The sequence below is a fragment of the Thermobia domestica genome, chromosome 6 (genome assembly GCF_964235325.1).
Source record: "Thermobia domestica chromosome 6, izTheDome1.hap1.1, whole genome shotgun sequence".
Classification (NCBI taxonomy): domain Eukaryota; kingdom Metazoa; phylum Arthropoda; class Insecta; order Zygentoma; family Lepismatidae; genus Thermobia; species Thermobia domestica.
Genome location: NC_137459.1, coordinates 96,615,093 through 96,632,233, shown reverse-complemented (window position 1 = coordinate 96,632,233; position 17,141 = coordinate 96,615,093). Strand labels below are relative to the sequence as shown.

The 17,141-nt window shown below is 38.0% G+C and overlaps 1 protein-coding gene across 2 annotated transcripts in view; it reads left to right on the top strand.

Moving 5' to 3' along the window:
* The window catches only part of LOC145688108 (KICSTOR complex protein SZT2-like), a 373,764-nt gene that overhangs the window by 215,231 nt on the left and 141,392 nt on the right, over positions 1 to 17,141 (top strand). For both annotated transcript variants that reach the window (XM_081761856.1, XM_081761857.1), the window contains exon 22: positions 15,458 to 15,682. In XM_081761856.1, coding sequence (XP_081617982.1) covers positions 15,458 to 15,682 — 225 coding nt within the window. The remainder of the gene's footprint in view (positions 1 to 15,457; positions 15,683 to 17,141) is intronic.

Below are 17,141 nucleotides of genomic sequence, written 5' to 3'. Positions count from 1 at the left end.
CTTGCGGATTGAAGCAGAGATCTCACACATCAGAAATAAGAGCTGAGTCACCATACTCGATTGAGAAGTTGAGTTTGTTGATTACTATGTCATGGTCCCGAGTTCGATTTTTTTGTGTTAGTTTTAAGAAATGTTGAGTTTAACGTCCCCTTGAAACGATGATGAAAAAATGATAGGAGGAAACATGAACTTACTTCGTTGTGGATTGAAGCGCTGAGCCGCCGTACTCCATTCAGTGCGAACAGTTTCGCGTATGAAAAGAAGACGAGCAGATTATGTTACATTACACATTTCAGTGCGAGCAGTTTATACTAGGTTTATGTTTCAAATAGAAAGATAGAAGATCTGCGTTGTCATCTTTTTTACTTCGTGTGCAACTTTGACCTTGAAGAAAACCTTGTTGACTCAGTGCAAAGCATTGACGTATACACATAATCTTATTGTTTAGTTGGCTGTATTTAGAGATGAATCAGACATGTAAGGTTGCTGGTTCGAATCTAGTTGTGTTCGCTGTAACTCAGGGTCTGAGCGATACTTACCGAAATTTTTCCAGTGTTGCCAACACTATCAGAATGAATCGATTCATTTAGTCGGAGCAGTTTCGTGACGAAAACTGATTTTTGTTTTGTACACAAAAATTTTTCTGAAACAGAATTTTGTTTGTACATAAAAATTTTTTTCTGAAACAGAATTTTGTTTGTACATAAAAATTTTTCTGAAACAGTTTTTGTTTTGTACACACAAAAAAATTTCTGAAACAGAATTTTGTTTTCGTACACAAAAAATTTTTCTGAAAACATTTTTTTTTTTCGTACACAAAAATTTTCTGAATCAGTTTTTTTTTTCGTACACTAAAAATTTTTTGAAACAAAAATTTAGTTTGATTTTTTTTTTCGTAAAACATTGATTTATTTTATCGGTAAACTGATTCAGAAAAAAGAAATTGAAATCGCAGTACAGGAAAAAGAATTTGATTTTAGGATGTGAAATAAAAACACAGAATCATGTTTTTGTACATTTATTTTAGCATGTGAAATAGAATACAGAATTTCTTTTTTCTTCAAAGGAAGACGTGTCCGTGACGGGTACAAATTCTGTAAAGAGAAAATAAAACATATGAATATACATGGTAATATTTATTTTGTTTCCTGTGAAAGAAGAAAAACAGATTATTAACATCGAACTAACTGATCAAGAGAGAGTGAGGTGAGAAAAGAAACGCAAATGTGACGTACCTGAATTCCTTTTTTTTTTCTCCACGGGTTTCTGCAAGGTGATGTCATCTGAGTTTTGTTTTTCCGCTGTGGCCTCGTTGAAGCATGTCCCGTGTTGCGTTGATTCTTTGCCCCGTCTTTGGGAGGTGATGTTGGTGGGATTAGGGAAAAATATGGCTGTTATTCTGTTCTGGCTTTTTTATACCCATAGGGCAATGTCTCGTATGTGTCTGGTATTAATCGGCGTTTTTTATAGTTGAAACTGTACTTCTTTTCTTCAGGTTTTGTGACAAGATGATGATCGTGGGTTCTGTAAATTTTGTGCGGCGTGCTAATGGAGATTTTTTCATTCGATTGATTTATGATCATTTGCTCCAGACTGTTAAAATTTAGCTTTTGACTTGCAGTATAATTGAGTGTGAATCCACGAATTTTGCATACATAACTGGTTGATTTCGTGTCGGGGTTGTAGATTTCCAAGGCGTACTGTTTTGGGCCACCAGACACGAATTTTTTAATGTATGCTTTTGGTCCAATTGATTCCAGTTCATTTGACATTGAACCAAGAAATACTTCTGGTTCTATTGTGGGCTGTGATGGTCGCTGCGTGAATATTACGGAATCTGTATCGAAATATAGTACTCTTTCTTGCAGCAGTTCTAAATATTTGTAGAGTTCCAGACGAGCTTGACACGTTGTAAATGCTCCAAGGACAACATTAGCATTGTGATTTTGTACTGGAACATCATCTTCATACTGCCAATAAAGGTATAACATCGAATCGTTAACAGGTAAAATTTGGTTGACTTTTATATCTGGAGCAGTTAATTTCTGATACAGTTCTTTTGGGGTCGTTAATGATGGTCGTTTGGCTGAAATTGTCTCTTATAGCGAGTCGTCCCCAGAAGGCATTCAAACAGAGTTTTGCAAGACTACGACGTGCTGAATTTGTCATTATATTTGCTGCATCTAAAGTTATGCCTTCCCGTTGTTGTACCACTTGAATATACTGCTGCTTTTCTTCTTCGGTGACGCAATTGGCAGGCCATCCAGAAGCTTCCAGCTTAGATTTCAAAAATGTGTTAATGTATTCGCTGAATAATCCGCCAGTCTTGGTTTCTGGATCATATACGGTGATGTCGTAATCCCAAATTTCGTAAATTTCAATGACTTGATACCCAAGTTCAATGGCTTTTTGAATTTCATAGGACACCCATGTTCCTGTTAGGCTTCGTTCACTGTCCGAATGTGTACATTCAGAATCTTGATTTAATGCTGTGGCACAGGCAGCACAAAGTGGAAACAACAACTTCTTATTTGAACGAAATGGCAGCACTGGATGAAACACATTTCTGCTAGGCAAGATCTTCAACTTGACCAATCCGTTGACAGTTTGAATGTCGGGCATTTCTGGATCTCCCTGTAGATATATTCGTGGATGCCCTATTGGATACCGTCCACATTTATTCACATAAGGATACAGGGAGACGATATCCAAGAATTTTATTTCTTCGCCTTCATTTTCATTTGCGACGTGGTACAATTTAATGGCATTAACACGGCCACCATAGAAGCTGTCTCTTGGATTTAATGGTGTCTTATTAGTATAAGGATGTGTGCTTAAAGAAGAGGCCAATGCTGGATTGGATTTTAACACTTGACGAAATTCACATTCCCACATTTCATGTACTTTATATCCCATGGATCGTAATAACTTCATTTTACGCTGTGTTCTCTCGTAGCGATAGTTCATTGTTTCTTCGGAGTTCTCATAAATGGGTTGATCACGGCCTGTAGGGACACATAGAGGACAGCCGTGGAATCTGCACCCTTCAAATTCATACACGTGTTTCTCTTTAGTGTCAGGATCTTTGTAGTAACCGTCCAGATGAAAACCAGCAACATAAACTTCTTTTCCTCTCGCAGCATGTTGAATTGAATGACCCTCTTTTTCCTCCATGTAGGCAAGCCACTGCAAAGCAATCCGTGACTGATTGTTTCTGTGACAGTATCCACGTGCAGGGAGAATGCTAATAGTATTAGGTTTTAAGAAATTTCGTCGAAATACTAAATTGCACGCACTCGCCAAAGTGATAGCCTCCAGGAAAGGATTGACGTGAGTTTCTTGTTCAAAAGTGGTCATGAAAGATATACAAGCCAATCGAAGTACGTTGACGTCCTGGATACAATAGTTCACCAATTCTTTTTGGAAAATAAACGTATCGTTCTGGTGTTCGTTATACCATGTCATGAATTTTTCTCGTTCATCCACTTTCATTTCATCTGCACCATAATAATGGATGTCCGGTAATTTTCCCACATACGTTTGATTTGCAGCAGTATTAAAAAAGTGTGGAAAATATCCTTTGGTCGCTGGTAAATGAAATGCCTTGGATAATTTACTTAAAGCCATTGGCATGAAATTTAAGGAGTCAATAAACGATAAGTGATTCACTTTCATGCTTAAAATTTTTGCTCCGTTCAAGATCAAAGTAGGTTTCAATTCATGTTCTTCCACTAAAGATTTAAGAATAAAATGACCATCATATCCCTTACAGTTATGTGCCAAAGATACAATAAGTTTGATGTTGGGTCGTGGTTGACGTAAATACGCAAGAAAGGCATTGATCGGATCATCTTGAAAAATATGTTCTCGCTGTCCACAAACTTCACACGGATGATGTATATCCTCATCTTGAACACAGTTGTAACATACTTGTTGGGCCACCAGTAAATTGGGCTTATGAATGAACGTGTCTTCATCGAAGAAAGTATCCTGTGTGGCTTCGATATCATAGAAGACAATCATAGCTTTCTTGGCATGTAACACTGATGGAACTCCAGGTTTTAATTGAGTCGTATCAGGCTTCATGTAGCATTGGTGGGTAGACGTAACATGTTTATGGCACACATTACAAAAATAATCAGTACAATCATGTTTTCTTTCCCCTGTATGGACAAACGAATAAATGCGTAGACATTTGGCACACTGTTTCACCATCTTGCATATTGGTTGGCCTTTATGGTATGGTACAGTCAGATGATTTGTATAGCATGTTTCACCATAAAATTCACGATTGCATTCTAGGCACTGCTTCTCCGTATTGGTCTTACTGCATGGCGGTTTCTGCAAACATTTTTCACACATGGCCGAACAGTTCTTGACGTGTGCATTACGATGATCATATTTTTTGTGGCATGCAGCACAATAGTAGTTGGTAGAAAAAACAGACGTTAATGACGTGATGATGTCATAATGAGAATTGATGCACATTAAATTGATTGGAATTTTGTCTTCGCCACCAGGCCCTTCATACAGAATATCTTCTCCGGAAAAGCTGGTGTACACGGTAAGTTTATAATTTGTCAAGTAGCGTTGCAATTGTCGTAATTCTTCCACGGATCCCCCATGATCTAAATTCACTGATGATCTGGACAAAAGTTCATGTACGGCTGGAATAACAACACACTTGCTCTGGTCCTGGTATTGTCTGTACAGTTTCTTGTTCGTATCCTTATATTTCTTTAAACCAATAGCAATCACAATTGCATACGCTAAACATTTCTTGTCGGTGTTTTTTACTCGTAGAATGCCTTTCTTGCGTTTTAATAATTCGTCGTTTGATAAAAGACCTCGACGCACCAATCCAAATCCACGGGGCACATCCACATGATGAAAATGGACAATGAACGGTTCGTTCATGAGAAAACTATCGTTACTTTGAAGGATGCGATCAAAGGATGCCCATAAAGTCTCCAGTGTCAAATTACTTGCATGCCGGAAAGATAGATAAAATGGCTTGTTCTTCTCATCGTGGGATAAAATCGATAATCCAACCATCGATGATTCGTCGACGTTTTCCAATAAATAATCCAACATCTGTTGAAAGGAGGTCTGAACCCACTCCACAATATCGGTGCCACTGGCCGGAGCATTAATTTGAATTTCCAGCATTCGTCCTTCGAGATTAAAACGCCGATAATGTCTATTGATTTCTCGCAAGACAGTAAAGCCAGAAGTAGCCATATTCAAATAGGGAAAAAAAGGTAAGGTAAACAAAAAAGGAATAGGCAAAGAAAACAAATATCTAAAACGAAAAAAAAGCACGAATTAAAATTGAATTCAGAGATCACTACATTATCAAAATGACTACACGATCATATCTCAAATAGTTCTACTACTGAAACGTTTTATTGTCGTCATACTGGAAATCAAACCCGGACCAACATCAACATGTAAATGACCTAAGTTTCTGTAGTGATAAAAAGAATGAATGAAATTGTTTTTCTAACTGTGCTGAAAGAATCATTGTAGTAAGCATTTTTCCTCTGACACTGAACTTTAAAACGTATGACGAACATGAAACGAAAACAAAATCTCATGCGCTTGCTTTTCTCGAGCTAAGGCAAGAAAGACTCGAATTCGTTTCTCGGCGGGAGATCAGATCCCACATTAAACTGCAAGTCCACGTCTCACGTTGTAGGGAACAAATTCGTGCGTAGTTTCTTTGTTTACTATCAGAAACTGAGCTAAGTGGTTAGCGTTACGCAACTCTGGCACTGGTTCAACACCCAGTATGCGCTCAGATTCAACATTAAGCTGTATTCCTAGCACCCCACTACTGAAGGGACGCTAAACCAAAATCAACAAATTTCTTGTGCTTACTTCTAATGTGTGGGATTCCTAATTCGATCCCCGGTCAAGTAAGTGAGTGTTATTCTTCCATTTGCTAAATAATTCATGTTAAAATAAAACAGTGATAACAATGTTATCCTCATGCAAAAGCACTCCATTGATGTTAAGAAAACGCGGTTGATACTTACCTCAAATTCAAGGAACGGAGTAAAGTCACGCTGTCACAAGAGGTACACCTACGTTCATTCAAGATCTTCGTGGAAGTAGGACTTCAAAAATGAAATTAAGAAATTTATTTAGATCTAAAACGTGTTCAACTATAAAGTGACATCACTATCAGCCAATCAGAAACGAGGAAAATGAATCAATGACATCACGGAGAACCAATGAAAACACAGCTTTCATCATGTATCATGAGCCGAAACGTGATGTAAGAAGCAATCTGATTGGTTGTGACATTATTCACGTTTTTCTCCTTACACATCAATCGTTACGACATCTAGTATCGCAATTTTGATAATGACATCATACCGTTGACTCGTTAGTTTCTTACGACATTCAAATTACCACATCTAAAATGTGATTCATTTTCCTTGATTGAAAAAATGTAACACTCATCGATATGTTACGAAACTGTCTTTGACATAAATGTAAAGTTGAGCATTAAAAGTCCGTCAGCTGAGAAAAAAAAAAATGCTGATGTAGTATAAGCACATGCTGCAATTTCACAATAACAAGCTTCTATGCGTAACAACAAGCAGAAATATGTAGTAATGTAACATAATCTGCCCATGTTCTTTTCATACGCAAAACTGCTTGCACTGAAGTTGGCATGGTAGCTCAGCGTTTTTTTTTTTTTCTGATGTGTGAGGTCTCTGCTTCAATCCGCAAGCAAGTAAGTTTATGATGTTTTCTCATTTCTCATCATCGTTTCAAGTGGGACGTTAACATTTCCTGAAACTAGCACCAAGAATCAAACTCGGGACTATTGCATAGTAATCAACACACGTGTACGATGGCTCAGCGCTTGTCTCTACTGTATGAGGTCACTGCTTCAATCCTCAGTCAAGTAAGTTCATGTTTCGTCCTATCATCTCTCACCGTTTTCGCGGGGACGTTAAATTCAACATTTCCAAGAATCAAACTCGGGACGATTGCAAGGTTCACTCCTAAAGCGGAACAAAATGCACCCTAAAAGGGAACGAGGTGGACCACCCAAATTTTGTAGTAATATATATTAGGGTCCAGTACTATGATACCAAATGTTTAGATTTGGCAATTTCTAAAACTTAAGGGGGCGGGCCAAGGTACCATTCCCGGGGGTGCACATATGTACTTATGTTTCATAATAGGGAATGGACTCCTATACATGGCCATATAACCATATAAGGTAAAAAAAATGAAATCTTTAAGTTTTACGTCCCACGGTTATGCCGGTGAGGCTAAAGGAGACGGTGATAATGAGAGATGAATGAAAATGGTGGAATGAAGAAAGTGGGAGGAAACGGGAGAACCCCGAGAAAACCCACGAGCACGGTGTTTGTCCACCACAAAGTTCACTTGGCGGGGGCTGGGATCGAACCCGGGACCCCAAGCACCAGAGGTGAACGCTCTACCACTGAGCCACCGCGCCCCCCAACCAAAGTGGGAGGAAACGGGAGAACCCCGAGAAAACCCACGAGCACGGTGTTTGTCCACCACAAAGTTCACTTGGCGGGGGCTGGGATCGAACCCGGGACCCCAAGCACCAAAGGTGAACGCTCTACCACTGAGCCACCGCGCCCCCCAACCATATAAGGTAATAGGATCTCATCCAAGGAAATGAATTAGGTCAAAAAAAAAACAAACACGTGGTACAACGTAATGCTTACGTTTATATTTTGGCAGTTTTATACCCCTAAAAGGGAAACGAGATAGACCACCGAAAAATTTATAGTGATCTATATTAGGGTTCTATACTATTATACCAAATGTTTAAATTGGGCAATTTCCAAAAAATTTAAGGGGTGGGCCAAGGCATCCCTGCCGGGGTGCACAAATGTACCTACGTCTTACAATAGGAAAATAAACACCTGTATACACCCATATAAGGTAATAGGACCTCATCCAAGGGAATAAAATAACCAAAAACCAAACACGTGGTTGTACTAAAATTTGGCAATTTTGTACCCCTAAAAGGGAACGAAGTGGACCACCCAAATTTATTATAATACATGTTAGGGTCCCGTACTATAATACCAAATATATAAAATGAGCAATTTCCAAAATTTAAGGGGTGGGCCAAAAGTACCCCTCCCGGGGTGCACAAATATACCCATATCTTATGAAAGGTAATGGACCCCTATACATGACCATATAACTATATATATAGGATAATAACCTCATCAAAGGGGATAAAATCGACCAAAAACCAAACACGTGGTACTACGTATTGCTTACGTTTATATTTTGGCAATTTTGTACCCCTAGAAGGGAACGAGGTGGACCACCCAAATTTATCATAATACATATTAGGGTCCTGTACTATAATACCCAATGTTTAAATTGGGCAATTTCCAAAATTGAAGTGGTGGGCCAAGGTACACCTCCCAAAAATTTCAAGGGGTGCAGCAATATACCCATGTCTTATGAAAGGTAATGAATCCCTGTATATGCACATATAACCATATAGGGTAATAATACCTCATCAAAGGGGATAAATTAGGTCAAAAAAAAAAAACCCGAAATTTGAATTTTTGGCAATTTTTTACTCATGAAAGGGAACGACATAGACACCCAATACTGATAGAGGTACATACTATGGTCCTAGGCTACCATACCAAATTTTTAGATTTGGCAATTTCCAAAATTTAAGGGGTGGTCCTATGTACCCTGCCAAAATCTAGAGGGGAGGTCCTAAGTACCCCTAGGTCATTGACACGGGCCAGGGACCATGGGTCCTGGGGGGTGGTCCTATGTACCCCGGCCAAATTTTAGGGGGTGGTCCTAGGTACCCCTAGGTCATTGACCCCGGCCAGGGACCATGGGTCCTGAGGCAGGGACCCAGGGGCCAAAAAGTTCGGCCAAGTCATGCGATTACTACTAACATGTTCACCAATGAATGCACAAAGCACTAATGCAATCGTCGTGTGCTCAAGACATATCTCAATGGCATCTAGATGTAGTATTGTTAATACCCATGTGGCATCTTGCGGCAGCCGATGGAACTATTCAACTATAATACTATAGACAATTGAATTTTGATGTGCGTGACTTTTGGATCGCATGGTATTTCATTAATAACCTATAATGTTGCTGAAATTATTTCTTATGGAAATATCCACAAGGGGTCATTTATTTTTGGGAATATGTTTTATTCGGTCGAAGTTTCTTTCGAAAACTCCTTATAATTTGTTAGCATTTCACTAGTAAATGTTTTGGTTATAAGTTGCAACGTAGCGTGATTTAGTTTAAGAAATTACTACACCGGAAGATAGACATGACTTCTGGAGGACCGAAGTCCTGTCATCTCTGAATGCCGGGTACATTAAGCTCTATTAATAAAGCGAATCTAGGAAGTCCGAATTCCTTTAGAGATGTAATTAACTAACTAACTCTATGGCCTATGGAACCCGGAGGTTCAGTGCCGCGTTCACAAAAGCTCTCCACTGACTTCTATCCTTAGCTAACTGCATCCAGTTTCCACTTTGTATTCCAATCTCTGTGAGATCCATCTTAATATTGTCCTCCCATCTGAGCCTAGGTCTTCCTAATGGTCGTTTTCCGATTGGTCTTCTAGTCAAGACTTTGAAAGCGTTTCTACTTTCTTCCATCCTAGCTACATGACCCGCCCATCTGAGCCTCCTAGACTTGACGACCCTAACAAAGTTGGGTAAACCATATAAATTATGTAGTTCCTCGTTATGAAGTTTCCGCCATTCCCCATTCCGGTTCTTCTTGGGTCCGAATATTCGTCTCAGGATCTTGCTCTCAAATACTTTCAGTCTATGTTCTTCCCTCAGAGTAAGTGACCATGTTTCGAAACCATACAGAACAACAGGCGTGATTATCGTTTTGTGTATTTTAAGCTTCAAATTCCTCGACAGAATTCGCGAAGACAAGAGATTTTGAATCGAATAGTAACACGAATTCCCTGCTTTTAGTCGACATTTAGTTTCTCCGTGAATATGATTTTCGTCTGTTAATATTGATCCTAGATATTTGAAACTATCCACTTTGTCAAAAATATTATTTAATATTTTAACGCGTCCATAATTTGCTGTATTTCGGTCCCAACGCACTTCCATGTATTTAGTTTTCTCTGCATTTACTTCTAAACCCATGTCCCTACAAGCGTTAATTAAGATCTCTGCATTTCTTTCTATTGTTCTCCTATCATCCCCTATTAAATTTACATCATCAGCACATGCCATAACCTGGTGAATACCGTTCAACTGTAGGCCCTGGTTGCTATCTTTGATTTTCCTTATAGCGTCAACGAAGCGTATATATTCCAGAACGAAGTCAAATAATAATGGCGACAACGCATCTCCTTGTTTCAGGCCATTTTCGACGTGAAAGGTTGTGGACAAAAGTTTTCCTACCCGGACTTTACTTTGGGATTTATTTAAACATATCTTAATTAATCTAATTAGCTTTCTCGGTATTCCAAGTTCTGTAAGAACGTTGTATAATGTTTCTCTCCTAACCGAGTCGTACGCCTTTCTAAAATCAACAAATAATTGATGTACCGGGGTATTGTATTCCCACTTTTTTTCGAGTATTTGTCAAATGGTAAATATTTGGTCGATAGTTGATCGATTTCGTCTAAATCCACACTGATAATTTCCAATAATAATTTCATCTGCGTATGGGGTCAATCTTGCTAATAGAATATTTGAAAGGATTTTATAGGATGTTGACAGAAGAGAAATACCTAGATAATTATTACAGTGAGTTTTGTCACCTTTCTTGTGACTTGGAACAATGATTGACTCTTTCCACTCTTGTGGTACTTCTTCCTTGTTCCAGATAAGGAGAATGAGTTTGTATATCTTGTTCCACGATTTTTCGCCTCCAGCTCAAATTAACTCAGCCGGAATTTCATCTACACCTATTCGGTTTCTACTTCTATTCGGTTGGGTTCTGGAATATACGGTTCTGCGGTGTGTATCTCCTTTTGTCCACGCACAATAATTTTTGGTTGCGTGTTAAGCAAATCGTCAAAGAAATCTTTCCATCTATTTAAGATGCTATCCGTATCAGTGAGAACTGTACCGTCAGATTTATTTAATATATAAGTACGAGGTTGATAGCCTTTCTTAAATTCGTTGATTCCCTTATACATGTCCCGGATGTTTTTTTTTTTTTTTTTACTATTATCTTCGAGTTCCTTAATTTTAGCTTTCAGAAAATTGCGTTCCTTTGTTCGAAAAGTTTTGGAAGTTTCCCGCCTGATATCTGCGAAATTTTGTGTAGTTATTTCATTCGGATTTTGTAGCCAGCGTGATTTTGCCTGTTTTCTCTTCTCTGCTAGTTTTATGCATTCCTGGTCGAACCATGGTTTGTTCCTACGTATTTCCGCGTGTCCCAATTATTCTTTTGCGGAAATTTTAATGCTATCTCTAATTTCAATCCAGGTATTCTCAACAGTAGTGCACTCCGAATCTTCTAAAGCCGAGAATCTATTCGAAACTTCAATCTGGTATTTCTCTCTTACCTGGCTCTCTTCTGATTTCTTTAAATTGAATCTCTCCTATTTCGGACAATGAATATTACCTTTAATCAACGATAACCTCTCTCGTATTATCGCTGCTACCAGGTAGTGGTCAGTGTCACAATCAGCCCCTCTAAGCGACCGGACATCAATTATGCTAGATTGTCTTCTTCTATCTACTAAAACGTGACCAATTTGATTATGTGTTTTTCCGTCTGGTGATGTCCAAGTGTATTTATGAACGTTACGATGTGGGAATTTTGTACTCTTCACGATTAGGCTTTTGGATGTTGCAAAGTTCACGAGTCGAACACCGTTGTCATTACTTTCCTTATGCAAACTTTCGTTCCCTATAATCGGTTTGAAAATGTCCTCTCGTCCTACCTTCGCATTGAAATAGCCTAATAGAATTTTCATATGGTATCGCGGAACTTGGTAAAATATCCGTTCCACTTCTTCGTAAAAACTGTCTTTTATATCGTCATCCTTATCTTCAGTTGGTGCATGTACATTTAAAATAATAATATCACACCACTGTCCCTTAAGAGTAATAAAAGAAAGTCTGTTAGTAACAAATTCAACCCGTTTAATTGCTGGTAGTATACGTTTATGAACGAAAAACCCTGTTCCTAACTGGTGATTTTTATTTCCTTTCCCGTAAAAGAACTTAAAATTTCCGGAATTCACAGATCAATTTCCTTCCTAACTTTCTGAACTCCTACTACGTCCATCCTGTATTTCTCTAACTCACTCGTTACGGATTTTAACGCGCCTGCCCTATAAAAACTCCTAATATTCCATGTTCCAAATCTCATGTTCTTTTTATTTTGCTGAGGTCGTGCCAAGTTATCTGTCCTTGTCCGAGGCTTTTGTGAATATTTCTGAACAAGTGCTTTCTTTTAAAGTGTGAGGTTGTTAGCCCTACCCAAACCCCCAAGCTGGAGGACCACTCCTAGTCGGCTGTCCGCGACTGCTTATTCAGTATATTCGCAGCTAACCTCTATATCTAAAGGCCTTCTCTTCGATCCGCAACCTGAGGACGCGCCATGCCGTGGTGACAGGAACCCACGTCACACGTATAAAATACAAGTAGGAAATTTGATTTGTCAATTTCTGTAGCAATTAACTTTTTCTTATACATTTACTAGCATCAATTACACGCTTCGCTGGGTTAAATTAAGAAAAAAAAAATAGTAATATGTTTCGTTAGTCAGTCACTTTTTATTACTACTAAAGCGCTCCTTGATATTGGTCATTTTCGATTATTTTTATATATCCCCTCTCCTCCCCATGTTGCGGGCCACGGCATCGGAAGTGTCATTGTTCATCTCAGCGACCCCGAAAAGTATGAATTCGACACTGATATAGGTAATTTGATTATATATACCACTCCCCTCCCACAATGTTTGTGGGGCTTAATTTGGATTTAAATGGCATCAGAAGTGTCATTGTTCATCTCAGCGACCTCAAAAACTATAGATTCGACACTAATATCGGTCATTTTCGATCATTTGTAAATGTCTTTCCCCTCCTTTAAGTTACATCGTCAAAGTGATATGACAGAAATCATCTCATGTTCGAACTTATTCTAGGTTGAAAATTTGATCGAGATCGGTCCGGTGGTTCAAGAGTTATTAAGTTTTATTTATTTTTAAATATCTCTCCCTCCTACCTCCTCCCCTAAGTTCTATCGTCAAAGTGAATAGATAAATACCATCCCAGGCCCGAACCTCATCTATGTTGAAAATTGGATCGAGAGCGGTCGGGCGGTTCAAGAGATTAAGAGTCACATAGTCGCTTTCAACTTTATAATATAGATTCCATTAATATTTTGTATACTGTTATTTTATGATTTAGTATGTTTAATTTTGTATCTACATGCTTTAATATATTGGATACACCCAATATATTAAATTTTCTTCTTTCTTTAAATAAATAAAAATTGGAACAATCAATTTTAATGCGGTGACCGTATCTTTTATATATAATAGTAGGGAAGATTACTAATGCTGCCTCGTCTTAATAATAAAAAGCAAAGCACGTTCATGGTTAGCAGTATTAATATCCATTTCCAAATTAAATCAAGCAGGGAATGGATATAGCTGGGCGGCGACTATTAGCTACTAGGAATTAGCGTTATTCACAGACTAGACGTTTCCCTTTTATAATTAGGATTGACTCAAGTTCAGACATCGAAGAAGGAAAGAACACACAAAATTTATTATATAAACATAGAGACAATAGTACAAAGACGAGTCTTGAATCTTACAATATTCTTGTACAAACTTACACTCAAACTATAGATCCTCGTGTTGAAACTATCTGTAGCCACCTTCCTACCAGTTCATCGAATTCACGTCTTGTCCTTAGAGGCAAAGAAGTCAGTCACTACATTGTGATTTTAGGGAGTGCGCCAGGAACGGATACAATTAGTGATCTGAAGGGGTAATATCAGGACTATATACCAGACGTTTCACCAGTTCAATACCATAAGGTTCCTGAATGTTTTGTTTCTTTCTTCTGGCCGAGTAAGGTTTTGCATTATTCTATTGCAGCATAGCTGCCTTTAATTCACCAATGCCGAATATTTTGGGCGAAATGCAACATCCGAATCAACTGTTCCAAATAAAGGTTGGCATTGATGGTATGGCCATTAGGAACGAATCCGAAGTGAATTACCGCTCGTAGTTCTATCACACATAGAGTGTGACTTCATGCTGGAAAGGCCCTTGCTCAACCACTCTTTTTGCACTTTCGGATTTGGGATAAAAAATCCACTCTTTGTCACGTCTGACGTTCTGTTTCAGGAAACGTACATCACGTTGATTTTGCAGCAGTGTCGACACACATTCACTCTCATCTGTGCCTGAATTGGGGCCATGTGGCACAATCCGGCAATTCGTGATGGTTTTCTCGAGTTTTGCAGGTGATACAGCGAACTGGGACATACCGACTTGGTTTGACAATTGTCGTGTGCTGATGGATGGATTTTCCTTAATGAGTATCGTATGACCTCAGAATCTGTTATCCTAAGGCGGAAGAACCTTTGATTATTTTTGCAACCTGCATGAAATTCCTGGAACCAACGAATTATTGTGCTTTGGTTCACTACACCTTCCCCTTCCGGATGACAAATGTTTTGGTTGCTGCCGAATCGTTATGACCGATTTTTGACTTATACAGTAACAGTCCACGAATCAGACGTTGTTAAGCACTCATCGTCACTTCCATTAAAAACTAAATGAAGATATTGACGGAGTCGTAGCCTCCATGTTAAATAGTCCGCTTGCCACACACTACCTCTTTGACTAGTTTGACCTTGTATTTACGGTCGATCACGCACTTGCACTTGCTGTTTGAATTGTGGAAATATTGCAACATTTATGATTCACCCTTGTATATTAAATTAAGGCTAAAAGTCCCAATATTCTAAATAAAACAATTTTGTTCAGAAAAAAAAAAAAATGAATAACACCTTTCTAAATCGAATAGTTACATTAAAAATAAAGAAGAATTGTACCATATTAAGTATAACATAGGATTCTATTAAAGAAGCGCGTAACTTCTTTCGTAACATTCATATTTTTAATGTAAGCTTGCAGACATTGTTCTTATCTGCAAGGATTATTAAAAGAGAGGTGATGCTGATTCATCTTAACAGAATTTTAGGTGAATGTTCCTTAGCGTAATATTTTTTGTGTTTGTTTTTAATTGAAGTTTTATGTTTTTTGTCTATTTAGAACCAATATTTGTTTTAAAATTTTCACAAAAGTGATTTTAGAATAGTTTTCGTACGTTCGCTAATTCTGAATCATTGTTTGGTGCCTTCTCTTATATTATGTATGATCTCAACTTTTTTTTGTAATCATGGATAAAGATGTACTAACGTTGTCTTGTTTTCCTTTTAAACAGATTTATCATTCAGTTGTCCATTGGATGATGCATATGATTACTTGGATACGCCAAATAAATTGTTGTTTGAAATGTTGTTCGATCACTTCGATAAGATTCACGACAAAGAGTTACAACTAAGCACAGAAGAATCTGAGAAGTTTCTTAAACTCCTTTATGAAAGACCTAGGGATGAGGGAATGTATGGTGTACCAGTGCCAAAATTTGAAAACTCTGAAACCATAGGTAATGTACAAGTTCATTAAGTATGTTTCGTTATATTATCTTACAAATGAGACTATTAAAAGAAATGGAATACAAATGCCAATTGGCTTAGAATTGGGAAAGTTGGGTAACTTTCAAATAGACATTCACAAAATGCTAGTTGCAGAGGGCTGCAAGTCTTTCATTATTAACGTTTAACGGGAAAGGAAGTATGCATTCCAATCGATAAATGTTATTGAGCTCAACAAAATGATATAGGGTGAGTGTAAATCCTCATGCATAGGTTTCGAGAAAGTAGAGAAAACAAATTTCTTTGTGAACCGAAAAATTGATGATGTATGGATACCGTAAAATTTTGAGGTGAAGCTGATACTAAAATATACCCTCAATAAACTCTTGATTTGGGAGCTCCTTCGTGGCTAAGCGGTTAGCGTATGCGTCTTTCGCGTGGGAGACCCCGGTTCGATTCCCGGCGGGAACTCATGTGGTTCGGATTCCACGTTAATCAGTAGGTCCACGTCTCATATAGCCTCGCTGCTGAAAGGGACGCTAAACTAAAATCAACCAACTCGATTTGGGCACCAGCAAGACCACAGTATATAGTACCGTTAAATAAGATATGGCTTAAAGTTATCACTAACCACTGAATTTTAATTTACGTTTAACTAAAGTATTGTCCAAATATAAGACCTATATCAGTTGATAGATCATATCGAGCTGAACAAAAAAATGCATGAGAGTAAATTCTCATGTGTAGTTTTCGAGAAAATAGAATAAACGAACTTTTGGTGTTCTAAAAATTATGTCGTTCGTTCCCAGTTCTTTGCTGAAAGAAATTGCTATTTATTTATGTACTCTACTGTAGCAAAACTAGCAAGCTGTACATATTATTATTTATCTTTTCCTAACGGTGGCACATATTTCATTATGCACATACTACTTCGAAATTATGCTTTTTGTTTGAAATCTTCCTTAGAAAACTACAGAAACCAACTAACATCAGTTTTCCTTACAAATACGAATTATGGACTTTCTACTTTTCACCCTCTATTGTACAGTCCGCGGCAAAAAACCTGCAACATGAGGATGTAAGTTTATTGTGAAACTACGCCTAACAGCACAGGGAATGAACATAACGTCTAAATGGAACGAATCACGCCAGGATAAACCTCGGCCTCCTCCCGTGCACACTTATTTTGGAGCAAAAGACTTCGTCATTTCACAATAAACTTATATGCTCATATTGCAGGTTTTTTGCCGTGGATTGTACAATGGTTTGTTGATACAATAAACTACAGGACAAATCACAATCCATTGTCACATATGTAAAAGTATATCTGTTCTGAATTAATATCCTAAATATCAAGCGTATGATACTTCTACGACTGTACACTTCCTCTCCGGGCCAGATATACGTGATGTATTTCGTAATGAACTGTAAATTCGAATACTAATATCTTAGCAACACAAATTGTTTAAT